Source organism: Patagioenas fasciata, chromosome 2, assembly GCF_037038585.1.
Source record: "Patagioenas fasciata isolate bPatFas1 chromosome 2, bPatFas1.hap1, whole genome shotgun sequence".
Taxonomy (NCBI): Eukaryota; Metazoa; Chordata; class Aves; order Columbiformes; family Columbidae; genus Patagioenas; species Patagioenas fasciata.
Window position 1 is genome coordinate 132,003,232 of NC_092521.1, and position 26,857 is coordinate 132,030,088.

General features: G+C 38.6%; 1 protein-coding gene across 4 annotated transcripts in view; it reads left to right on the forward strand.

Annotated features, from left to right (window-relative positions):
• Positions 1–26,857, forward strand: part of ANKRD28 (ankyrin repeat domain 28) — a 127,639-nt gene that overhangs the window by 20,550 nt on the left and 80,232 nt on the right. Inside the window, exon 1 of one of the 4 annotated variants that reach the window (XM_071804989.1) lies at positions 24,514–24,535. The exons of 1 other annotated variant lie outside the window; for it this stretch is intronic. Coding sequence is in view for 2 of the 3 variants with exons in the window: in XM_071804990.1 (XP_071661091.1) it covers positions 26,000–26,116 (117 nt within the window). In the remaining variant the exon portion in view is untranslated. Of the gene's footprint in view, positions 1–24,513; positions 24,536–24,592; positions 26,117–26,857 lie in introns of those variants that run through there. 2 more of the 4 variants (XM_071804990.1, XM_065830597.2) reach the window with 2 other exon arrangements.

Genomic DNA, 26,857 nt, shown 5'->3' on the forward strand with positions numbered 1-26,857 from the left:
TATGTTAACGATATTAGTTTTATGTTAATGTACCTACTTGTGAACTGTGATTACTGGGGCCAGACATCCTTGTGAGTATCTGCTACTGATAAACCTGCTGGGAATTGTAAATGCTATTAATATAACCTACAGAATGCTCTGAAATAACATGCCTGATTTTAACGAACAAAGTGTTAGAGGATCAAGTAAATAAACCAGCATAAGCGGGTCAGATTTTTTTTTTTAAGATAATGAACAATTTCATCATCTTTTAGTTATTTGAAGGCATGAAAGCTAGAAGGAAAAAGTGAAATACAATTTAAAATTAATTGTACATTTAACACTTGTCAAAGCTTGGTATAAATATAAACAAATGGTGACAAGGATTTCAGAACAGCAGATGGATGCCTCTTCTCCCCCTTCTAGCCCCCGAGATATCCAGGAATATCTTTGGGAGAACTTGGTGTCCTTCCTGTAAGTACTCTAGTTTAAATGTAACCATCATAAATAATCTATGTTTGTGTTACATTGAGACAGTCTGTAGCATCATTTAGTACTACAAACTCTAATCTGATGTAAAAGATGGAGCATTAGGTGCAAAATATGTTAAGTTACATATCCTGAGATCCAAAGTAAAGCTTGGGTTTGTATTTCAAAATATATTGCTTTTATTGCAACAAAAATAATGTTGGTAACTTCAGCCTTCCACGTACTTTAAATTTCCAGGACTTTTTAAAAGAAAAACAAAGAAACCTGAGCTTTTCATGTTTTTCCGGTATTAATAATTCGTTTTGTGATAAACCTTTATACCTTGGTTATGACTTCCATGAATTCTTGTCCCCCACCCACAGAGCTGCATTGGGAATAGCAGCCTTGTGTGGCATGTGGTTCCAGATGCTGGTGATCGCTTTGTCCACCTTCGCTCAGATACTGCCACGAGTCATCTTTTTTGGATGAGGTTTCTGCCCCCCCCTCACTGGGATTAGTCTCACACTGCGTCCTTACGAGGTCCTTGTTCCTTCCGATATGGTTATTGCTTTTACACAATTTGCTTTAGAAGGCTGCTTGCCAGTGTTGATTCTGTTGGTTGGGTTTTTTCCTTTGTCGATGCATTTTTGTCTCGTCTTTGTAACAACCGTTATCTTAAATAGCTTTCTCTCTGAATTATTGATGTTCTAGAATGATTTCTTGCTTTTATCTATTTACTTTCTCCTTGATCATCTCTTGCGTCTATTCTGTGAGATAAATATAGTCATATGAAATGCATCGGCCTCTGCAGTGTCTATATATTTGAGTCTATAGGTCTCTCTGTAATACTCTAGATTACTGGGTAGAATTCGGCAAATAATTATTAATATAAATTCAGAGAATAAGTGATTCAGTGTCTGTTACTGTTGATAGTTCTTATTTTAGCTGATAAGTCTTTCTGTACTCTCTGACTTAACTGCTTCCATAACATGAAGAGCGGAGCATCACGTGGCTCTGTGTTCTCCCTGCTATCTTGCCAGACTACCCTTTGAATGGGACCACAGATGGTATGACTCATTTACACTTGTCCTAAGCAGGCGAGGTACTTAACACCAAGTATGTGCCTCCAGCTTTTGATTCCTGTGAAAAAGATAAGTGTCTCCCTCCCCTCACTAGAATTATTTTGCTGTAATTCAATCAGATTTTAGTTGACCTTCTTTTTAAAATTGAGCAGACAGTTGTTTGGGGGCTTTTGTTGTTGTGTTTTCCATCCCCTCCACTGACTAAAATGCAATTTACTTCATTTTAAAAATATGCCAGTTTCCTGCTGATTTTGCTGAGGCCACTTTTAAATAGGAAAAATGAAGATTACCTAAGAAAATTGCTTTACCAGTTGGATCTAGAAAATACTCTGAGGTACTATAAACCTACTCTGCTATTCCTTCAGTACCTCTGAAATAGAGATAACTCTTTTTTTTTCCTAGTGTATTTTGAAGGTAGTGTATTCTGCAACTTGGGATACAAGTAAATCAGCATTTTCCCTTCTCAAATAGGCTGAGTCTAATAGAGCTTCAGTGTTGACCATTGTCTGGTAGGTCTCAAATATGCTGAAAAAGGGCTTCTCCTCCCTCTTTAGAAACAAGGATAGAAAAGGAGATTTATGAACTTGTGTGTTTGGTTTGGGGGAGGAGAAAGTCTTATTTTGACTTTTAATAGAATCCTTTTCCCCTCTTTCACCCACACTTCAGCTGAGGATCTGCTTTTGCAGGTGATGCTGAGGAACGTGGGGTGTGTTGAAGTCACACGTGGCACTGAACAGTTTAAGGGGGAAGTGAGCGCGGGGGATAAAGCACAGGCTGGTGTGTAGTCAAGTGCCTTAGTTGTTCAGCCTTGTCCCTTTTCACTTCAGTCAGACCCAAAACCAGGCTCCATGTTGCAATACAGTATCCTTTTCTCCTTTTGAAGGCAGTAAGTTTACTGAAAAAAAATGGACCAGGAGCACATTTTTCCTAACCTTTATTTGATATCAGTAATTAATCTTGGCAAAACTTGGAAATTTTTGTCTATTGTCCCATGGTCATGTCTGTCTATATATAAAAATAGTAGCTAGTGTTGTAAAATAGTAGCTCTGTTTTTCAACAACTTCCTTTGTTTTCTTGCAGCCATTTCCTATATATGCTTTTGATCAACAAAAATTTGGAGGGCCAGCCCTCCTTTAAACCTGTGTAGAGGTTTGTAATGGCCCCAGGGCTGCGTGTCCGCTCTCACCTGAAAGCTGAACACTTTTGTTTAAGGCTCGTACTCCCTCTGATGGCGAACTGCTGCACTTCCCTGGCTTCCCCTGTGTGCTTTCATCTTTCCCTCTTGGTCTCCATTTTATCTTTTTGCTGTTACGCTGGATCAGACTAAGTTATTTTGTGTGTGTATGTGTGTAGTTTTAATAAAGGTGATAAAATCGAAAGGCTGTACCACACTGCATATGTACTAGACAATAATAAGCTAGTTGGTCAGATGGGGGAAAGGAGAGAAAGTTGATTTTCTCTACTTGAATTTGTTTTATATTTTTAAATACCAGAGTTGCTCTTCTGTGATTCAGCTGGAGCGTATTTCCTAATGCTTGGCTTAAAGTGATGACTCAGTCTTCCTAAAGCTTGAATAATAATACTGTGCTCTCCAAAACTTAAATTCTTTGTTCCAGGGGTCGAATATTTGAACAATAGCAGCTGATGTATGGTACAAAAAACCCCCAGTACTACAAAGACTCTTACTAGGTATTCTTTTTGTGGGATCATTATTAAGAAATTACTGTATTTAAAATCTTGAAGTTATATTAATCAGGATTTAATATATAGAAAATAAATTTAAAAGAACTGTCTTTGCAACTTGCATGTTAATGATGTGATACCTATGGCTAATTAAAAATTGCTGTATGCTAAGTTTGTCATGTAGAGTACTAATAGTGCAAAATAAAGCTGTTTATTATGTGGTTACAGAGATAAAGCACGATATTTTGCATGTCTTTGTGCATGCCTGTGTAGCAGATGAGTTTGAAAGATTCTGTGTTACTCATGTGGTAAATGAGCCTTTGCTAAAACATTGATGAGAAGAGGAAGAAACCATATCTTTGTGTTATCCTCACACCTCCTTCCTGCTTCAGTAGTAGTAGTTTCAAACATTTATTGGATGTGTTTGTTAAATGATTTAATCCAATATCTAACTTTTGCTTAATGTCAGTTATTTCAATTGGTAAAGACTGTGAGTTTTGGTTCTTTGTCGCTGACTGTAGTAGTACTGCTTGGTGTTTCACAGAATCACAGAATGGTTGAGGTTGGAAGGGACCTGTGGAGATTATCTAGTCCAACCCACCTGCTGTTTCCTGCATGTGGTGCTGCCTTTCACATATAATACTGGCAACAGTTTCAGGTGGTGGAAGGAAGGCTGGTAGGAGAAATTTAAATTACTGTAGTGAGTTTTCCGGTGTGTGTTGGTAAGGATTTTTCTGATACCATGGGGAGAAGATAAAACCCAAATTGATGGTGCATCTGAATGGGAATCCCCCATTTAGTTCCATTTGAATGACCAGTTGGCACCATTGGGACGTCAGGCTTTCAGGTATTGCTTCTGTTGCTTGCCTATGCTTGCACCTGCTCAGGAATCCTATTTAGCACACATTTGGCAATTTTGGTGGAAGTAGGCGAACCTGTAAACATCAATCAGAAAGAAGTAGAACTCTTACTTTTGAGCTTTTAAAGTCTACTTGAATGTGAAGTCAATAGTCTTAAAAATTTAGGTGCCTGTCATAAATTTGTGAAATAACGAGAGCCTTCCAGGAATTTTGGCACTTGTGTGAGAGATGTAAACGGTTATGTGCTGGTAAAAAATTTTATGGTCTTGTTCGGGTGGTTTGGTTTTCTTTGATGTACTGCCACCCAGTGACAAAACTTGATATTGCTGCTTTTTTGGAGTGATTTCCACCAGCCGTGCTCATTCCTTTCTTTCAAACTGAAAGAATTAAAGCACTTTTTGTACATTTGCATATGATGTTCCCACTTATTATCTGGACTAATATTACTGCATGGGCAGTCTCACTGAAATTTCTAGGATAGAAGAATCATCAAAACAAGCTTTTTTATTCATCATTCTGCTGTTCGGTTTAGAGATTCTAGGTATCTGTCAGTTATTGGAAATAATAATTTGAGAAAGTTCTAGGGTGAAGTGGGGAATTTTCTCCTTGATTCAAAACAATATAATATAAACATAAATCCAAACATAAAGATCGAGTATAGAAATACTCTGATCAGAGAACAGTATTTGTCAGATTTAAAAATTTGCAAAATATTATAGAAACAAAGTTTAAATCCTATTAGATATTTACTTTTCTTTTGATGAACAATCTCATAAAAACCTAATTATTAAACTAATACTCTGACCAATACTCAAAGTAACGTTGTGTTTATTCAGAGAACCAGTCTTAAATAATTACTCACATCAGCAGTAAAGATTCTTCTGCATTCTCTCCCAAATATGTATCTTAAGCAGCTGGAAGTATGACTCTGTAGCTATGAGCAGGCCAAGCACTTGGCACATACACTTTTAGATCAGCTGTTCAACAGAGGGATCTCCATGCAAATCTGTTTAGGTGAGTTAACAATACTGTATCGCCATCTTTTTCAGGCAGTGTTGCTGTTGACTCTGTGCCAGTACCATCTGCTTTAAGGTCTCTACTTGTTTGTATTAATGTAATCAAAAATCAATTGGTAAGGTGAAGGGTATCGAAGTCGGTAAGGAGAGGGTGTTGCAGGCGGAGTGGTGTGGTCATGGGTTGCTGAGGGTGACCTCACATCTGTGCAGCTCACACATCTGAGTTGTGCTGACTGCTCTGCCTTCTGCTGAGCGCTGCGTGTGGTCAGGAATGGTGGAGTTGCGTGTGCGCAGAAATTACAGAAGAGGTGATGTGTCGCCACTGGTTAAGAAGCATTGGTTACATTATCCTGTTTATCGTCTGGTCCGTATACACTTGAGCTCTATAAAAATTGCTGAGCAGTGAAATTACATTTTCTTTCCAAGAACATGAAGAAAGCAAGACTTTAATTACAGCATTATTTGGGAATATGATTAAAGGTCTGAATTGTAGGTGAGACCACTAGCCAGGATGCATCTGCACAGATTAGCAAAGCTACTTTAAGTGCTGTTTAACAAGATAGTAGCTTCAAGCCCATGTTAGAAAAGGTGGTCTCCCTTGCTATCATTGCCTTGGGAGTTACCCAACTGTCTTCTTACACTGGTTCTTAGCTGACCTTATAGTAGGTCAGCCTGGGGGGGGCTGAATTTGAAAAAAACCCTGCAACAATACAAAAAAAGCCCACAACAAAACAAATCACAAAGCAACAACAAAATACCCAAAACAAACAAACCCCCCCACTTTTAGCTTTCTGTCACTTTGAGTCTCTAGGTCAGTTGATGGGATAGAGAGAGAACTGCAGTGGTAGCGCAAAGCACATGCTGGGGACATGTAACTACAGTGGCAGTCCCTCTTCATCCTTGGTTGTACTGGGGCTGAATATGTCACGTGCTACTCTGTCCAATTTGTAAAGGTGACTGAGGGTTGTTTTTTGACCTGAATAATTATTTTGTCATTAATACTCATCTAAACAATGTTGAAATGATACAGTTATTTTGAGAGATTCCATACTTGCTTACCACATCTGCTACCTTTCCATTTACCTTCATTCTGTATGCCCTCTTACCTGTGAAAGCTGAATCTTTTGAGGGTTGCTCAGCCATTTCCAGGAGAGCTTCATCATGCATAACAATTACTTAGGGAAGACAAATGCCATCACTCTGAACACACCCTCCTTCCTCTTCCTGGCCCCAGCTTTTATCACTGAGCTTGATGTCATATGGTGTGGAATATCCCTTTGGTCAGTTGAGATCAGCTGTTCCAGCTGTGTCTTCCTCCCAACTTCTGTTGTACAACCAGCCTGCTTGCTAGTGGGGCAGTATGAGAAGCAGAAAAGGCCTTGATGCCGTGCAAGCACTCTTCAGCAATAACTAGAACATCCCTGTATTATGAACACTGTCCTTATCACAAATTCAAAACATAGCGTGCTCCATATAAGCTACTATGAAGAAAATTAACTCTATCCCAGCCAAAATCAGTACTACCCAGTAACTTGAGCTAGTGTTTCATATGAAGTATTTCCATCTTGTGCATGTTTGGAAAAAGGTAGCTACAATAACCAAGTATTTTGGTATGTAACTAAAATGGATAAACAACAACAAAAAAAAAGAAAATAAAAACTTATCAGGAAGTGATGCCTGTAATTTAACTTTTATAGCATATAAACAAGTGAACTGTATGAGATCATCTGCTTCGTGGTGGTACTTTTTTATTGGCAATGTTTTAATAGTTTCTGGATTGTATAAGGCCATGAGAAAAACTGGTTTAGGCCCTGTGTTGATATAGCAGGTGACCGGTGGTGGAAATCTTTAGGAGTGCACAAGTGACTTCCATTACTACTTTAGGACCTTGCGTTTGGTTTAGCTTTGTATCTGAAGTTGCATACACTGTGGTTTCTTTTTTTTTTTTTCTTTCTTCAGTTTTTTCACTCTATTTTATATGTCCTAGTTTCAAGACTGAACATCATTATTTCATTTGAAATGACAGGGTTTTGGGGTTTTTTTGTTTATATTTGCTTTATTTGAGGTCTATTTTCTTGTTTAGTCATGGCAGTGACTCTTGAGTGGGTTATTGCCTCCCAGTTTAGGCCCTAGTTCAGCTACTTCCTTTTTTCCCTCTAGCATGGGAAAATAGATGAAGACTGCTTGTTTGTTTGTGCTTAAAAGTAGTTCTGAAATTACAAACAGAGCATTAGTGGCAAGCCCTCCCCTAGGGGAGATTTTCCTATGCTGGTACTGCTAGTATGGTACCCACTGATTCTTTGAACAAAGTAGTCCATGTTGACAAAAGTCTGTAGTAGAGCTTGCTTGCATAACTACTTCATTGGTGTAAATTCACAGTCCTTCCCAGCTTGCATAGATTTGGAAAACTTTTTAGTGTAGTTCTCAGCTGAAGATCCAGCTTCTTGCTGTTGAAGAGTGCAAAACACTTCTAAGCTGTTAGGCTGGTTTTTGTTGATTCCTCGTAGTAAGCTGAAGCCTTTATGGAGGGAAGGATATATAAACCTGGCATAGTGGAAAAAATCAGAAGAACTTAGAGGAAGAGTAAATTACTTCTTTTTCCATGTCAGTTTATCGAGGAAGAACAGCTATGTAGACTATTTGTGATTTTTGGAAAAGTGTTGATGTTTTTGATGCTTGAGTTCAAAAGTAAATTTGCCTGTGAAGCTAGTGGACATCACTTCAGACTCTAACTGGATGAAAGCTGAAGAAGCCAGTTTTAATAAACAGGCTGCATGATCATCAGTTCTGTCTTGTTTTGGTTTATTGTACTGCTTCTGTGTTGAAGGAAACCTCTACACTGAAAGAAGCAGTGCCTGCATAGCTATTTCTATGTTACTACCACCAGGTTAGAAAATTGGAATTTGTTCTCACTCAGCAGGTCTTAGCCTGTTCATTGTACCTTCGTAGTGCAGACTGTGACATATAAACCAACAGCAGTAATATGTAGCACCAATAATAAAAAGATGAACTGCTTACACTATTTATATTTGAAAACACCTGGTTCTGCGAGCGATAACAATGGTATAGGACAATTTGGATAGAACTTTGTGTTCAGACTCATTTGTAAGACAGGTGTTCCTGTTGAGATGAGTAAGAACTTTAGACCGTTCCACTCCTTTTGTTTCATCCACATGTTTCTGTAGCTGCTATGATTTGCACAGAGGTGTTCAGTTTCTAATAGTTGTCCTATGGTTGGCGTGATTATATCTTTTTTCGGGATTTCAAGGTAAATTATATTCAGGATTTCATCTGAATAGATAGCAGAACTCACACTCAGCATCAGGAGGAAAATGGCTCACAGGACTCTTTCAGATCTTTATTACAACCACCTCCTCAAACTGTTCAGTTTGTGTCTGTATAAATTATTTGCTGTGGCTGATATTCTCAAAAGCCTACTCTATAAGGAATTCTTTGTGTCTTTGCTGATGGGGAGGTGTACCTTGGTGTTAAAACTTTTGCCCCAGAAGTTTGCTCATTTTGGATATAAAGTTAGGCCTAGTAAACCAAGGATTAAACATGAGAGTTTGTTGGGTTTTTTTTGTTGTTCCCTTCCCCCCCCCCCCCAGCAAACCTTAATTTTCACTGAGAAGCCGTACAGCTGCTTTTTCCTGCTAAAGCTTAAGGTAAACTGTTTACCAAGAATGGTTAAGATCTATATTGATATATACTTCAATGCAGGTGAAGTTTGTAATATGCACTTGGGTCAATTTTCAGGGGAAAGCTAGTTTGGGTGATTTGTTTTTTTCTTCTTGAATCTGAACCATTTTGTTGATATTTAAACAAGACAAAACAAGAAACAAAAAGGTACTGACTTTAAAACAAACCAAAACGCACCACCAAAAAAAAAAATTCAGTTTATTGATGCATGAGTATAATTAGATTAAAAATAGACATCCCTTAGTAGGAAACATGCTGAGATTTGAAGAACATCTGGTTGTTTCCATCAGTCTGGGCGGTCAGGTTTTGCATTCTAACTTGGTACTGTGCTGTGAAACTCAGTAGGTGCCACCTTCATTTTTAAGACATTTTATACCTCCCTGCTTGAAGTTTAAAAATATGGCCTCACAGGGGGAAAGGTGGCTATGTTGTCAGCATTCTCCAGTAGTAAAACTATTCATAGCATTGCTGAAGAAATAACTTGACTTTCTCTCATTTTCCTCAAGGAGTTCCTTTGGTCTCTTTCTCTGTATAGTCAAGTGGATTTTGTGCCTCTTCATTCATCCTGTTAAATCTCCTTAGGTACACAGAATAATCAAGTGGGTTCTGTTCTGCACTGCTGGTACCAGTTGTGTTTTTACAGCATTGAAGAGCTGCAGCTTCTTTTAGTTCGTTAGTCTCATGTGCTAGGGATATGGAGGCCAAGCTACTTTGTGGTGTAGGTGTCTCCCATAATCTGACAGGAGTTGGAGCCTTTATGTCGCAGACCTGTCTTTTCTGATTTTATATGTTGTGAGTTTTTTTCTTTTTCTCACCTGAGCTGGCTTGGACAGGAATCAAACTGGAACAACTTAAGTGCAAATCAAACTATTAGGAGAAAATGTCTTGACTTCCATGTGGTAGAGAGAAGTGTTGGTTTCCTGGCTCTGTTCCTTATGTCTTTCTTGGAGATGGAGTGTCTATAAAGGTAATAGTTAATACTTGTTTAGGTAGGAAACTGAAAGTCATCATTGCTGTTGTGCAATACAAATGTGATGTACATCCTTATTTAAAAATACAATGCTAGCTAAAATATTTCCAGAAACTGCACTTGCTGAAGAATGAGGTTTTGGACACAGTTTGCTAGTATACTTTTTACAGGTTATGGGAAGTGATTATGGCTGGAAATGGTTCTTTTTGGGGTAAATTATTCAGAAAACCGAGTTGCCAGACAGCTGCAAGCCAGCTGTAAACATTTGTAGTGTACTGATAAGAGACTTTAAGTGAAAGAAATTTGGGCTGATTTTGACAGCCCAATGGTAATGAAAAACCTCTATCAATCCATTATTTGTGTGTAATGAGTACCGGAATGATGCATGTTTCTCTGAACTTCCCAAATTTAATGTACTGGCTATAAAATAGTGTGGTGCTATAACTTTAATTGCTATAAGCAAGTCTGGGTTGAACTAATTAAGATAAATTTTATTTTTCTCTTTATCTTGGTAATAGCTGGATGAGGTGTGTGGTGTGGTTTTGTTGTTGTTGTTTGTGTGGGGGGGGGTTGTTGGTTTATATTTTTGTTTTGGTTTTGTTTTTATAATTTTTATTTTAGCTAAAAATATATCTGTGGACTTCAGCTTGGTCTGGCACTTGATGCAGAAAACCTGACTCTGAACTTTGGCTGAATTACAAAGCCGGATGCTTGTGATAGTTTGTATGATCTACCATTTCTGCAGAAGTTGCTAGCAGCTCTTTGATATGTATCTGTATGGAGCAAAATAAGCCTTAGTTTTCTAAGTGCATTACATCAGATTATTTCTCAAGTGCCTACTTCAAGGTGACCTAATTTTAATCTTTCATAAACAAGAATAGGTGTGATGTTTCCCTTGTTGACCAGATGGTGATAGTAATGACTGAAAAATGTAGTTGCTTCCATGATGAATGGAATTTACCCACTGTTGCTTTTTGGCTGGGATGGGAAGGAATATATTAGGAAAATATGCTGACTGGCAGTTTACTTGTTCCATCTCTCTTAAAGCCAGGAGCCCTGTGGGACAAGGAATTGATGGGATGTTTCTCTGGGATGGAATGTGAATCTTTTTGTCCTTCTTTATTTGGTTTTAATGCTACAGGAATTCCACTTCAAAAGAAATGTAAATCAAAGCTTGTATTAAGTAAACAGTAAATACTTGAGAATCTGTTCCTCTTCCCTTAGGCATGGGAAAGATGTGAGGTAAAGGCTTTATCTTGCATATTTAAATAAAGATAAATATTTCAAAAGAATGAGTCTTTTTTTTCCCCCTCCGCATATTAATATTTTGTGGATATCATTAATTAAATTAGCTATACAGAATTCTAGAAGAGTCTGATACTGCCACTAGCAAATAAGCATTATATGCCTATATTTTTCACTGTTGAGGACTTTATCATTTTTATTTAGCAAGGAGTAGTTTGTCAGTTTATCGGTTTTGAGTTGTGTGATGTGTGACTTAACTATTTGCATAGATTGCTGCAGACTTTTTCCTTGGTTTGTGGGTGTCCGGGTTTCTCCTGGGATAAAGTTAATGGTTAGTGCTGGGGTTTGGATTTAGAGTGAGAATAATGTTGCTAATACACTGATGTTTTAGTTGTCGCTAAGCTGTCGAGGACTTTTCAGCTTCTCATACAGTGCCAGGTGCACAAGAAGCTGGGAGGGGGCACAGCCAGGACAGCTGAGCCCAACTGACCCAAGGGATATTCCGTACCATATAACGTCATGCTCAGTATACATTTTGGGGAAAGCTGACTGGAGAGCCTGCTGCTCAGGAATGGACTGAGGATCAGTTACTGGGTGGTGAGCAATTGCATTGTACATCACTAGTTTTGTATATTCTTTTATCATCGTTATTACTATTGTTGTTTTCCGTTGCTGTTCTATTAAACTGTCTTTATCTCAGCTGAGGTGTTGGTGGTGGTTTGGTTTGTTTTTGGTTTTGTTGTTTGCTTTTGTTTTGTTTTCTCCTTCCCATTTCACTGTGGGGCAGGGGACAAGTGGCTGTGTGGTGCTTAGTTGATGGGTGGGTTTAAACCGTGACAGTGAGGTTTGGTTTTTTGGGGTGTTTGTGGGGGAGTTTGTGTGTGTGTTTTCTGTTGTTTTTATTCTCCTGCCTCAATCAAGAAAGAAGAAATTGCAGAAATGTGGGGTGTGTGTTTGTTTTCCTCTACACGTTAGATAGCCTGTTGGGAAAAGCTAAAGATAACACACTTCTACTCCAGAATGAGAATCTGCAAGGAACCTCACCTTTTACCGTTGTTTTCTATGGTACAACAGCACCAAATAAAGATTATTGCTGCTTTGCCATAAATTGAGCTGGAAATGGTGCATTTTGTTAATAATCTGGATTAATAATATGTGTAACTGTGAAGGCTTTAATGGACTTCAAATGGCTTCTGTCTAGCCCCAGGAAATTGTTCAGAGCTAGCTTATGTCATGTGGGGAAGAACACTTCCACTCTCATTCTTCATGTGACATTTGTCCTGTTTTTTTGTCCTGGTCTCTGTTCTGCAAGGACTTACAGGGTCTGTGGATGCTTCTCTGCAGAGTGGTACCTTGTGTGGTGGTTTTAGTGGTCCAGTGTTTGGGGGGGACACATCCCCACTGCTCATCCAAAACTAATGCTAAGTAGTTTTTCATTAAGGGAAAATTAGCAATAGAAATATACAGGACATTAGATGGTCTAAAGAGAACAACATGGCATTTAAAGAAAAACAAAGGAAAAATGATTGAGGTTTTAAAAACAGAGAGGAAAAACAGAACTAAGAGTAAATGTTAAAAATCCTGCAGATGTCCATGAGATGTCACTGTACATCCAAGAAGGAGCCTGGGAGAGCAACACTTCCTTCTGAAAAAGTACTCAGATGCCTTTATTTCCTGGGGCCTGAAAACATTTGCAGGAGAGAAGACAACAGCTTAGCTGAGACTCCAAACACTTATATGTGCATAACTTAAAGGTTGCATTTTCATAATAGTGTGTGGTGGTTTTTAAACAAGATGTGTAATTTTATTGATGGGTGTCTAGATTTTGGTTTAGTTTACAAAACAATTTATGAGTTCAGTGGTGTTCTCTCTTGATTGTCATGTATTTTGAGTAAGGTGGTTGCACTAGTGGAGCTTTCAGGGGAGAATTTTGCACAGCTTGGTACATAACATATTAAAAAAAAGCAATATTCTAAACCATATTCTTGACATTTTGTTGCTACATGTTTGAGTGTTGCTAGCATATTCATAAAACTCAGTATATTTATACTTCATAGAAACCATTTTTTCCATAACTTTTATAAAAGCATTATCTTGCCAAAAAGTGGTAAACAATTGGATACTAGATGTTCTGATGTTCTGTTGCCTCATTTCTACAAAAACTTGAGCAGATACTTTCCCTTTTCATAACTGCATGTTTGCTGAATGGGATTTGGTTATTTGTAGATTCTACATACATAAGCCTGTGGATTTTTAGAGGCAGGGGTAGACAGAAGTTGATTTTCTTTGCATTTTAAATAATGTACTGCTCACATGTGTTCTGTTTTGATACCATCTTTCCATAATATAAGTACTCCTTTATAAAGCATTTTGCTGGCTTTTAGGAATGCCAAAATTTACTTTGTAACTTCTCCTCTAGGTGTCATCGTAATTGAATAAAGCACTGATAGAAGCCAATGTTAGGAAGATTTTGGAAGAAAAGAATGCCCAAATAATCCTGATTGGAAAAAAAAAAAAAACAAAAACAAAAACCAAACAAGCCAAAAGCAAAAACCAAACAACCAAACCCAGAAGTTTATCCTCTAAATAAAAACCGGAAGTTTAACCTCTAGATCATATATCACAGAATTGGCTAGGTTGTAAAAGACCTCAGAGATCATCAAGTCCAACGATTGTGTAAAGTTGTAACTACCTTCTTGTGCTTGTAGGGTAACGCATAAATTGTCCATACAGGGACATGGATTCTGCGTTTGTGATTGGTTTTGTGCGCACTTTTGAAAACTGGGCTCTAAAATTTTGTAGTCTGTTTATATTGCTGTATACTTTATAAATACCATCAGTACTGTAGATGCAGTTTGAAGAACATAATCTGTGAAGTTTCTGTGTGTTGGTTTTGTTTTGTTTTTAATAAACTTACTAGGAGTGATTTAGATACTGAACCGTGGGAGAAAAACTCGAGTTTTTCATATGAGTGAGTTTTTGTGTAATTGGAAAGAATTTAATGAGTGATACACTTGATTGTAGTAGTGTCCAAGTTTGGAAAAGTTCAGATCTCAAGAAAGCTGGTTTGAAGTATTTTAAGGAAGATATAAGGAATGAAGTAGTTCTGATATGTTGATGAAGGGAGCTCAGTTCATGGGTGTGGTTTTGCAATTGGATCACTTTCTGTCGCAGTGAGCAGTGTGGATGCTCCCACTGCTTCTGTGTCAGCTGTCAGCCCATGATGAGCTGGCTCAAATAATTGACCACCAAGAAAAAATGAGTAGAGGCAGCTGGATCACACAAGTGCCTGGGCTGGCACAGGAAGAGGATGTGAATATGCAGGGATTATGTGGAGAAGGGAGGAGTGAAGAGTCTCTCCAGTGGCCAGCAGTTAAAGTCAGACTCATCCACTTCCTCACATGTCACTTAAAAAAGAAAAAATCACCCACCCAAAGCCCCAAACAAACAAAACCCAAACAAAGAAGTTTCTAGGCTGGTAAGACTTTAATTAGTACTCTAAATTCATACTTGGTTGTATTTGGTGAAATTGAATTCCATAATGGATTGCTCAGCTTTTTAAGGAAAGTGTTTTTTAATCTTCTAAATGACAGAACTGAAAAATTGATAGCAAAAGTAACTTCTAACAACAAATGTTGCTTACATGCTCCTATCCTAAGAGCCCTCCTGGGAGCAGCCTCCCTGTTGGGCATCGAGGGCAGGACCCTTGGCAAGGTTGGAAGCAGCTGAGGAAAATTCTTTGCTGTTGCTGGATTTCCCGTTGCTCAGTTTTGGGGAAAGCCGTCAGTTTTGGCAACTGCAGAAGATTCAGATGAGCGCTCTCATTCCGTAGTAGCGTGTGTATGTGTGTGTGAATATGTGGATTTTATCCAGCTGTGTTTTCCAGAGTGTTTCCAGTTGCCAGAAGGGAGCTCACTCTTGGACGTGAGGGAGGTGTAAGGAATTCCTTAAAACTTCCAGGAAATTCAACCTCCCCCAAAGAGCAAACCCTGGTACCTGAGGAAGCTATTGACCCACACACTATTTTAAAGAGAACCTGAAGAATTCATATGCTGTGATGCTGAGCATTTACATACTGAAAACAGACAAAATATATAAAAGCAGTAGTATCCATAGCAACTAAGTTTTATTTTGCTCAGTTGCATATAGTATTTTGTCTCCACGATATGTATGGAAACAAAATCCCACATGTGAGCAAGACAGCTGAACTGTGGCTTCTGTGGTCGCTGTGTATTCATATCTACATGAATCTGGTTTACAAGTGTTTCACTGGTAGGATTGTTACATGCATTTTAGTATTGAACTAGGTAAATACTTAACAATTTGTTTTAACTCGTATTACTCCTCTGTAAGACAATGTGTTTTCAACTGAATTATAGAAAATATTTTAAAGAAAGCTCATCAATGTACTCAGTACCCTCTCCTCCCAAACCCCATCCTGGAAAAAAGCAGCCCTCACTACCAAGCCCCTGCACCCCAACAACACTTTTTTCTTGGGTGGGACAGGCAGGGAGAGCCTGAGCTGTGGGCAGGTTGTGCTATCACATGCCTAATGAGCAGGAAAATCTGAACAGAAACAGTTAAAGGCAGCAGTTTTCCCTTTTTTTTCTTCTTTAAGGTTGAGAATTTTGGAGCTATATTTCAGCCTCTTCCTCCCTGAGTATTAGTGACTTCCAAAACATTCTGCTAGGAGAGTTTCAGCAGTGACAGTAATGGAGAATAAGTGTTTTGAAGTAGTTTTGTTGTCCTTTGTGATGAAATTTGAGCTATTTTGAATGGTAAAAATTGTGTGGTTTTCTGAGAAAATATTTGCTGCTATCACCCTGTGATTCTAAATATAGTGTTTCCTCTTGATGATGCTTTAGTTCTTTATCAGAATGTTATGCTTATGAGTGACTAACCAATAGACATTCAAAGCTAATTTAACTTTCCTTCCCAAAGGTGTCCAGACATGGGGAGTGGTAGACAGGAATTACTTCCATGCAAAGTGGCCACTTCCCTGTGCTCATCTGGTAGGGGAAAAACAGACTACATTACTTCTACAGCTGCTCCTGCTTAGTGTTTTCATTTTGTTTTTGTTCTTTTTTCCTTCCTCAGACCAACCCTTGTTACTTCCCCTCTTGGTCATTGAATCACTGGATCCCAGTGAGTGCTGTGTAACTTTTCTTTGGATGCGTTGCTGTGCTCTGTCCTTAGCTTTTCACAGGCTGTTCATTATTCCTCACTTGGTTGTATCTTGTTGCCCCCATGCCTGGATTAATGTTTTGTTAGTACTGGCTGCTGAAATCACACAACCATGTGAGTCCGAGCAAAAACGGGTGAGATAAAACCCCACCAATGCGGCTGAAACAAGACAGGCAACAGACTTGCTGTAGCAAAACTTGCAAGCTGGTTTTTGCAAATACAGCTTAAAAAAAAACTTAAGTAGACATAATTGCCAGTTGGGGATTGGTGGGCTTTCTGGCCTTGAACTAGAGAGATATAATCCACTGAGCTTCTTGGGTTTGTGTTTTGTTGGGGGGTAGGCATTTGAGAGGGAAACCTTATCCTTCTTTCTTTGATATTTGAATGGTTCTGTTGAAGGGAAATTGATCGTGTTTATTATTTTGAATAACCAACAGCTTATTTTCTTCAATAGTCAAAAGCAATTTGTTACTTGAGAAAAGCAGCTGATTCTGGAAATGTCCTAAGACGATGTGAGTCATTACTGAACATTTTAAATAGTTGAATGTGATGTTTGTTTCCTCCCTTCCATTGCTCAAAATGGTATGAATCATTTCTTTTAGTGTTTCCCAGATAATAGTCTGAACGGAAGCAGTACGCATTTCTGACTCAAGTTCTGAAATGTTGGTGGAGCACTCCCAGCCGCTGCTGGATTTGGCCGTGTGGGAATTCCATAGGAATTTCAGACAAATGTATAAAAGCAAACATTTTGTAACCATGGCAACTTACCCACGAGGATTCCTGTGGCTGGTGACATAAAACTGTGAAAGCCCTCTATGGACTGGCACAACTCACTTGACTTTTCTGCCTAAATTCTGTAAGGGATACAGGATAAAAATTCAGTTGTGAGAATCACCTTTCAAGTTTGTAGAAGTTCTTGTAGAACACTGGGGTTTGCATTATATTTTTATAAACCTACCTGCTACTGTTCTCACCCACTAAAATGAAGACTTCTTTTATGAACCTGATTCTCTTCCATAGTTTCCTGTGCTCTTAGTCAAATTCAGGTCTCTAGAGCACAACTCAAAAGTGATACATACTCCAATGTAACTGAAAGAGTGCTGAAAAAAATTGGTTGGTTAATGAATTTTATATGAGGAATAGAAGGGGAAAAGGAGGAGCATGGCACATCTGCATTGAAGAACGGTATTGGGATGTGACTTGGAAAGGAGTAACGTATTTGTCATCTCAAGCTCATCAATGACATCTTTTACATGTCATCATTTGGAGTGGAGCTAATGATAGAATCAGTTTGGTCGCTCGTCATAGACAGCAGAGCAACTCTTGTTTCTAGAAATCTACCTGACTAACATGCTTTTTCAGAAGCTCAGCAGTATGGCAATCCAGCAGAGTTTTAATGAAGAAATGATAAAATTTATTGCTGTAATAATTTTCAGTCTCAACACCAGGTCTGTCCAGGGCTGAATCTGTGTGCGTTGCGTTGTGCTGCCTTTTCTTTAAGGGGGTTTCCAGCCTTCAGCAGATGAACCAAAATTAAGGAAGGGGCAAAGTGAGGATAAAGGTTATTGTCTAAAGCTAAATGAGCCTCAGTGGGGAAGCTGACTGGCCCTACAGACCAAATGTAATGGATTCCTTGTCATCTGCTGAAGAAACAGCAGTTTGTTAAAACAAACAAACAAAACCCCCCAAAAGCATCTGAAACCAGGGAAGCTGGGACTTGTTCTTTTCCCATGTAACAATGAAAGATCACACTTGGCTTTTTTTTTTATTAAGCAGCTGATAGGTGAGAATTGCTTCTTTTCTTTGGGATACAGGTGTAGAGAATTGGTTTCAGTGCACCAAAGCAAGAATAAGCTGTTAAGCCCGCTATGCTATGCTTTAGAAAAGTCCAAGGAGCTCTGCTGATATCCAAGGATGCAGCCCCTGAGAGACCCAAGGTGATCTTGTGCATTATAGCATCTGTCCGTGAAGCCCAGACTGTGCACTGTATTTGCAAGCCCCAGAACACCTACAGATGAGGGAAAAGCAATCCTATTGTATGGTGAAAATAAGACAATGTTACGTTGACCTTTTGTGATGTGGGTTAGTTTTGGGTTTTTTTGTTTGTTTTTGTTTTTTTGTAATAAATGATAAGCCTGATTCTGTTTTCTCTGCAGAAGCAGTATTGCGGGAAGAAATTTTCAAAGGGGAAATATATAAAATCAGCACTTCCTGTGCTCATCTTCAGAGCATGACCATAGATCAAGAGAAAAGTAGATCAAAGGAGGTGTAGTAATTATTTTTGGTATATGCGTGCGCCTTTGTTCCCAAAGGGAATTCTCTTAGTTGTTTTACCAGCTGCCCTAATACAATTTAGTAGAATCGTGTTTCAGTTAATTTATAAGAGTACGTGCACTATCAGTATAAACATTTTCAAGGCAACATGGTAGATGGTATGAAACTAAAATGAGGAATTCTGCAGTCATTCATTTGCTTCAGCCAAGCTCTCTATCTGGTCCTTCTCCTTGGGAAGATGTAATAGCATCACTTCTTGAAGCACCAGGCTGTCAATGCCAGCTGTGACAGTGGGTTGTTGTCTTCTCATGTCTTTGTCTTTGTTTTTTTTTTTTTTTGCTCAGCTATTGCTGCATTCCTGTCCAGTCTCACCTCCCAGCAACTAGCTGGGTAGTGCTGGAAGAGGGTGGTTGACGTGTGAAAGAGCAAACAGAGGCTGCTGAGACTCAGCTTTTGGGTTTTGTTTGTTGCCTTCAACTCTGCTTTTAGAGCTGGTGTGCACAGCTGAAATTTCTGCCTTCAGTAATTGTTCCTGGAAGGACACTGTGGTTATTATTGTAATTGATGCCATTTTCAGTGCCAGAAAACAAAACTGGCTGTGGACATGGCCTGAGCTGCAAGGAACTAAGCAGACCAGAAGTATTCTTGCTATTGGTGTCTTTTCTGCCTTTGCTTTGCCAACAGATGAAAATACCTGTAACCAGCCTGTGGGCCTTGGTTTTCAGCTAATGAAAACGTTTTTTAAAAGGTGTCATATTTGCAATAAGAACATAAGTGTACAGCTAATAATTGTGGGTTTGTGTGGGTTTAACAAATGCTGAAGTGTTTTGCTGGCTTATGTCTTTGATTTAACTGGTATTTTAAGATAATATCATCTCTGTTTTCCAACAGAAGTTGTCTTCTGTCACTTACCTTCTCCCAAAAAGAAAAGTTACTTTAAAACCGACCTCTCTCCTGTACAAAACCCACACCACATTATGTAAAGTTGTTTGTCTACATCTATTTGTCTTCATGTCTACAGACTTATCCTGACTATCCATAACAAAGTATGTGGATAGCTGCATCTCTGTGTTGTCTCTCTGCCCTGAAACAGGAGTTGTTTTGACTTATAGTTTATTTTATGGGGCTGACAATGCCACCATCAGACTCGCATGGTTGTTATTTTGGAAAGCTGTTGGGTATAATAGCTCTGCCTTGCGTTTGGGTCAACAGGCAGGGAGGTGACTGCTGTCAGATGCAGCTGATGAATCAATGGGAGCCACCAGCCAGAGCACGTACGCTTTTTATGAAGTACCTTGAGAATCTGAGGTCAGACAGACTGGAGGACATATATTATGTACTGCCTGTTAGTGTAGGAATAGGTGGTTGATTTTGATTACAGGGTTGTACGCTACAAAAGCACAAAAAGAAAAATCCTGCCAGTGGAGTTAAATCTGGGCTTAATAAAAAGGGAAGAGTCATGGATGACATCCTAGCCTAGAAAATCATGAGAAAACATTCTGTTCCCTTGTATTTCCACTTTTCTTTAAAGAGAAATAGGACTTTTGTATCTGCTTCTCTGTTTTTTAAGAAATGTCAGTTCTTTAAACGGATTGCTAGACTACACATTTTTATATTGGAGGTATATATATTTTTTAAAGGTATTGATTTATCTTGTACTGTGGTAGTTGTAAGATGCATCAGATGTATAAAATATGCAGGTCTTAATTAGAAAATTGCTAAACAGACTTTTAACACTTGAATTTTTTTTTTCATTACTCTTTGATCAAATTATATTTCTGAAGCAGTTGCAGTTTCAGTGTACAAATTAAGTTTACATCTCAATCGCAAACATGCATTTTGCATTGTTAATTTTTCTCATGCTACGCCAATAGAGAAAAGTTAGAGTGAATGCTGGGTTATTTTTCTTCTTTGCCGTATTTGTGTCTCAGTTTTTGCCAAGATGACTATTCAGTTACTGGGTTTTATTAATTGCAAAGTTTTACGTAGTCATGTATTTTCTTTGAATTAAGAACGTTCTGTTGATTAATTGAGGCTCTATACTTGCATGAGGAGACAAATGAGAACTACCTATGGTATGTGGGAGGTGAAAGCGAAGATATTTGACTTTTCCTTGGAAGAAGAAACGTGGAGTCTGGAGGTTAGAACTAGTCTTCTTTGTCTGCGTCCCAGCTGTGCGTGTGCTCAGGAATAAACAGCAAAATTGGGAAGAAAGGTAGTAATTTCTAGTTGCCTGAGACCGTTTTCTTTCCTGACTCCACCTCATTCCCTTCGGAGCGGGGAGGAAACAGCAGAGGAGTTCAGATGAGTGACTCATAAGGCTTCCAGAAGCATTGCAGCTTAAGTTCATGGTGATGCTGAACACTCATCCCAGTCTGTATGTGGGCAACACTTTAGTAAATATTCTAGGTAAATTATATAAAAATCTGCTTATACTGGGACATGCCCATGCACTTACAGCTGCAGCTATTACAGGCAATCTTTTTCTGCTGAAGAAATCTGTAGTTTAGGTCTTTGTCTTGCAGAACTGATACAGAATGCTTAAAAAACAATTCATAAGCCTTACTTGGCTTTATTTGTTTGTTTTTACTGGAACATGACAGAACAATTTCCTTTATTTCTTTAATTATGCGAAGTGTTTGAATTAAACCAGTTGGATTAATCTCAGCCCAGAAAAAACTTGTTAAATGCTGATTGGCAAGAGAGAAATCTCTGTTTTGTTAGGTTCGTTGATATTGAGATTTTCAGTGTCATCAACAAGGCTGCTACAGTCCCTTTGCTCGTCAGTTCTTAGAGAAAAAGGTAGATCTATATTTTTAATATTTTTAGCTAAACTGTTTCAGCATTCAGGTTTTTTCTGTCTGGTATAGACATGGCCACTCTCATCCATGTTATAACCTGCAGGCTACATTGTTGCAACATATTCTCTTTATATGCAGGCATGGAAGCCTCTCGGAACTTGATTTAGGTGAAGACAAATATTTGAAAATGACAGTGCTTTTATTTGCAAATGTTATCATATCAACACAAAAGCTGTCTTGCATGTCCTCACTGTTGTCCACTTGCAGTATCTTTTTATTCTCTCTCCATTGCAAATCTCCTTATAATTTTAGAGTTAAATATTGACTTATTATTTTGCTTTCAGACATTGTGGAGGCTACAGGATAGATCACCTCTCAAGCCCCAGTAGACTTGGCGTTCTTTTTTCTACCCTTTTTTTTTAATGTTAGGCCATTTTTGACTCTCTCCTACAACTTCTTTAGTAAACTTTCCTATAGGAGTGTGAAATTTAATCTGGAAACTTTTGAGGGCTTTGAAGGATATGGATGCTGATGTCCTGCTGTCTTCATTTATTTTAAGATTTATTAAGATAAGCTGAAAAGGTTTTTTTGAGAGACACAACATTCTTTCTACATACCTTTGCAAAGATCTGTTATGATTCCTAAATTAGTTTAGGGAGAGAAAGCTTAAATTAATCCTCTTGAATTTACTCTGTCCTCATTCTCTGCTGCTATTATCTGTTCTTCCCCACTGAAAGTTACCGCTGTAGATAATCTGTTGAAAAACAGAAACCTTGGTTTGGTTTCTTTTTAGTAGAATTGTGAACTTCAGCTTTTGGCTTTCAGTTTTGCAAACATAGAGATACCTGGCATGGTTTTTGGAGTTGAAAGAAGAGGAGATGATGAGAGATGGCGTTTCCATTGAGTTGAGGGCACTAGTTTCAATTGCAGAGGATAGGTAGGAGGGTGGAAGATTGTTCTTTTAAGTAACCTCCAGATGCCAGTTCATTGTCAGCAAAAGTTAAATGTTTCCAGAACTGAGTTGTCCTTTGCTTTTGGAAGTAGTTGCACACACACGTTCCTAGCGTGAGTAGGGTTTTTTTGCCTGCTTACTTATGTGGTTTATATTGCTATTGAGGTCAATATAGTATCGACTCTGTTTTGTTGGTTCTTTCTAATGCAAACTGTGATGTATTGGCTTTTAACTCTATGACCATAGTAGTGTCGCCATTCAGAAATATATAATGTTATGCAAGATATATGTTAACTTGCTTTTGGAAATAGTTTATATTAACTTTTTTTTTTAATTATAGGTAAGATTTCTAGTGTAATTATCAGAGTAGATTAAAATATTCTTAACGCTTCTGAATTTTCACCATTAACTGAATGCGAAGTCCTGTACTTTTTTACGGTAACTGTTGAATTTCTAGCTGACTTTTAAAGTGTACTCCAGAGCATTAATTGCTAAGGTCAAAACCGGACCACTTTCAGATAATTTGAACTAAATTGAGCATTATCTCTAGCAACATATGTCCAGTTTGTGCTTCCAAAAAAACCATATGGAACCCTTAGCATTTGGCTACTATATAAACATATTTACTCTCAAAAAGTGTTCATTTACACTGAACATAGGAGCTTAGCTAGAGTACCTTTATCTAGCAAGTGTGCGCAGAATGAAAACCAAGTATGCATTCTATCAGTGTACTTTGCTTGTAGACTTAAAACCAATTTGTTTGGTTTTATAGTATGTTTTTTACTAAATGGATGTTTAGTTACGAAAGTGAGCTACAGTTTCTGTTCCTTAGGGCATTTTTCACAAATAAAAACCAAAATATTTTCTAGGTTGTGGTTGCTGTGTTCCTTAGCAGAGAGTAGTGTTGCAGTGGATGAGCCTTGAGGATGTTCATGTTTTTATTTAAACTGTTTTTGCTGTGGTCAAGAAGAACATGAGTTTTCATATGTATTCATGTGAATATGTTTTGTTTCTTTATAATAAGTGGTGGAAATGCTAGAACAAGGCAGTGTAGTGTATAAACCATTGCTTTTTCATAATTAAGACCAAAAATATGAAATATAAAAACACCAGGTCTCTATATAATGAACAGAATATATTTATAAAGATACTTGTTAGTCACATACTGTAAACGAGAACACTCAGGAAATTTGGATCATATCTGGAATTTGCCGGTGAGTCAGAAACTGGGGTGATATTGTGCCAGGCCAGCAGTCCTGAGCTCGGGAACCCCAGGGTCAGGTGTTCCTTTGACCTTCCAAAACCCTTCGCCTGCATGAAGTGTCAGTAGGAGGTGTGTTAAGCAATATATTGTGTTGCAGTGAAGCTGCCATAGACGTTATTTCAGAACAGTGATGATGTGGGCTTTTCCTGCCTGTGGCCCCCGAAGATGGGAATCCAATATGTCTATTAATATCCAGACCATTTAATATACCACTTAAACTTGTCTTCCTCTCTGCCTGCATTTGTATGTGAAACCTGAGTGCAGATACTTTATCCAAAGAGCTAGAAGCCTGTTTACCATTGACAAATTCTAATTCTACCAGCCACTGGAGGACATCAGAAGTGCCTTCATCCTGCACAGCAGGAACAAAACCCTCCCTCTGTTCCTGTAACACTGAAGCTTATCCAGCAACATTGACAGAAGCCATTTACATAATACACCCACAAACCAGCACCATTTAGGCAGATTCAAGCTGAAATATTTATTCAGCATGTTGTAAGGCTTTATATTTTTATTGTTCTGTTACTACATGAATACTATTATAATATTAATATTATTATATTCAGATTCTGCTCACTGCAATTTTTTTCCAGCTGAGGGTATATTTGTCTATAGTAGTTGCAAAAACCATGGGTTTAGTCAGTAATAGCTGGCTTTTTAATTGGCAACTGATTACTTTGAGGTTTTATTTTCACCTAATTTTCAGGTTATTTATGTGGGGAGTTTCTTGTCTTCAATGAGTTAAAGAAGAACTGTTCTGCTGCTGTGACCAGTGCCATATGAGAGCAGTTAAAATGCTACAATTGTTTACTGACTAAATTGTTGTTAGTCAGCAGAGCCAGTACACCAGATTTCTTTGCGGCTTTTAGTGGAAAATATTAAACAGTCGCTCTTTCTTCAGTTATAGGATTTTTACGTTTTTAGCTGTTAGTCACGGAACTGGCACAGACGTAACTGCAAAGACTCCCCCCACCCCCGACAAAAAAAAAAAGAAAGAAAAAGGCGGGTGTTTTTTGGTGCCGGAGGAAGTTGCATGGGGAGCAGCGGCTGGGCGCTGGGTAAGTGTGACATGTGAGCATTACGAGGCGTCTCATCCTGCCAGGCTGCAGCCGCCGCTCGCCGGGCTGCTGCGCTGGGAACGCTGCCGGGTGCCGCAGCTCCTGCTCTGCTCCTGCCGCTTTCAGGGACCGGCTCGGACAGCCAGGCTTTCCTTTTTTTAAAACTCTACAAGGCTATCTGCTGGTTGCATAATTTAATTTGTCAAGGAAAATAACTGATAAGCAGAAGCTCTAACTGAAGAGGAGAATCACGTTGGCACAGTGACAGATGTTTGGATAAAGAAGTTGGCTCAGAGAAGATGTACGGAATCTGATGATTTTTTTTTTCTCCCCTTCTTTTTTTCATCTCCCTCTCAATCTGAATGAAGACTATCACGGGAACTGCATTCACATGGTGATCAAAAGAAACACTTGAGTGATGAACTGCTTTTGCAGAAGAAGTCTAAGGCAGTAATTTGAGCTTTTGTGTGCAGTAGCTAGCTTGTTTTGCTGGAGCATTCTTCCTCAACAGCATTTCTGCCTACCGTGGTCCCTGATGGAGAAGCTGCAGCTACTTCCCAGGGAAAGAAAAATGAACGCTCTGCACTGCTGGTGTCCCTGACGGAGTAACGCCGGCTGCGTTGCTGTCATTTGGGGAGGCTGGATTCAACCGGCAGTATTATTCAAGGAGTTCATTGTCCCTGTGGTCTGACTCATCGCATGTAAATGTGCTGCAGCCGTGCCGTACATTGCAGATATTTTTCTTGCATGGGAGAGAATGATTTTCCTCTAAACAGGTCCTGAGTAACTGCTGGAAATGAGATGCATTTTTCTGACTGGACTGTTTTTGACATTGATAAAGGAAGCTGTAGAATGACAGGATGATCAGAAGGCGCGTTTATTTTCAGTCAGCAGAAAACCTGTGACGGTTGGTTTAAAACTGACCTTGCAGGAGCTGGGTGTATCTGCGGCTGGCTCTCCCGGGGCAATTGTTCCTTGTTCTGTCCTTGGTAGCCCTGTGTTGTCTCTTCTGCAACAATGATTGCACTGTGCGGGTAGGACAACTACGTGGAAGTTGTGACATTAGCAAAGACAAATTTGCTGTGAAAGGACAGCTGTGTGCGACCGTCAGTGCTGTTCGGATGGAACTGGATCTTGGGATATTTTTATCAACTGTTCCACAGTTTCATTATTGTGGTTTGGATGCTTAGTGTGATCTTACTTTGCAAAGAACAACTTTTTTTTTGTCAGCATTGTCTTGAACAACTCAGGGTGTTTAAATCTGAAAAATGAAGTGTGGGGGGGGATTGAAATGTTCTTTTTTAAATGCTAATACACCAGTGGTAGCACTCACAAGTTTGTGAGGGGATGCAAAACAGGTGAAAGTGTTTCCTCTATGGTCCCTGTTGCGATACCTGCGGTTTGGTTCCAAAAATACTGTTGCTGGCATTTTTTTGTTTGCTTTTGCTTCCTCAAACGGATCGAATGAGTCGAGTCTGTATTGTTGTTTTGGAGGAGGAGGAAGATGATTCTCCCACATTTATTTCCAAATTACCTCAGGAAAATGTATCTTTATGTCCATCGCCCCCTGGAAATGTGCTGGTAAGACATGTTGTTTGTTGGCATATTTCCTGCTTCTAATGCTGTTGCAAATACCAATAGTAATTTCCGTAAGATAAACACGAATATACATGGTGTTGAAACAAGACAAGGTGGTAAAAACTGCCTATACTAAAGAGGGAAAAAGCCAAAACTTGGTTCTAGAATTAATATTTGCAAGGGTTCATTCTTTAGCATGTAACTTTATTGATGGTGGGTGCAGCAATAACAGATCTCAGCTCCTGTACAATAGCAGAGGATTTTAGAGGGCTTTGTAAACTGTATTTGAAGCAAATGTTTTTTCCTCGCTCCACTCCTCATTCTACTGTGGTACATTTATGCAGTACCACTTTAGAAACTGATGTAATCATTGTATTGCAATAATATGCTGTGTTTATTTTGAGAACTGTTTATTTTGAGTATATAGTGTACATCAAGCAAGAGCAATTCTAAGGTAAAATGAAAAATAGCATAAGTCAAAATCTTGATCTAACTGTTACGTTCAAATTACCACTTTCTGGAAATGATCAACACTGGGGACTGTGCTTTTATTGCTTTAAGTTATTTTATTTTGTCAAGTGACTGACTTAAATCTTGCTAGCGTACCTCAGCAGCTTTTCTTACTGAGATCCTGCTATATTTAGTAATAGATGTACTTGAATATGAATTTGTTACCATACTTATCTGATGTTCTTTGCTTTCCCACTTTATTTACACAGGTGAAAAGCTTCTAGTGGCTTTAGT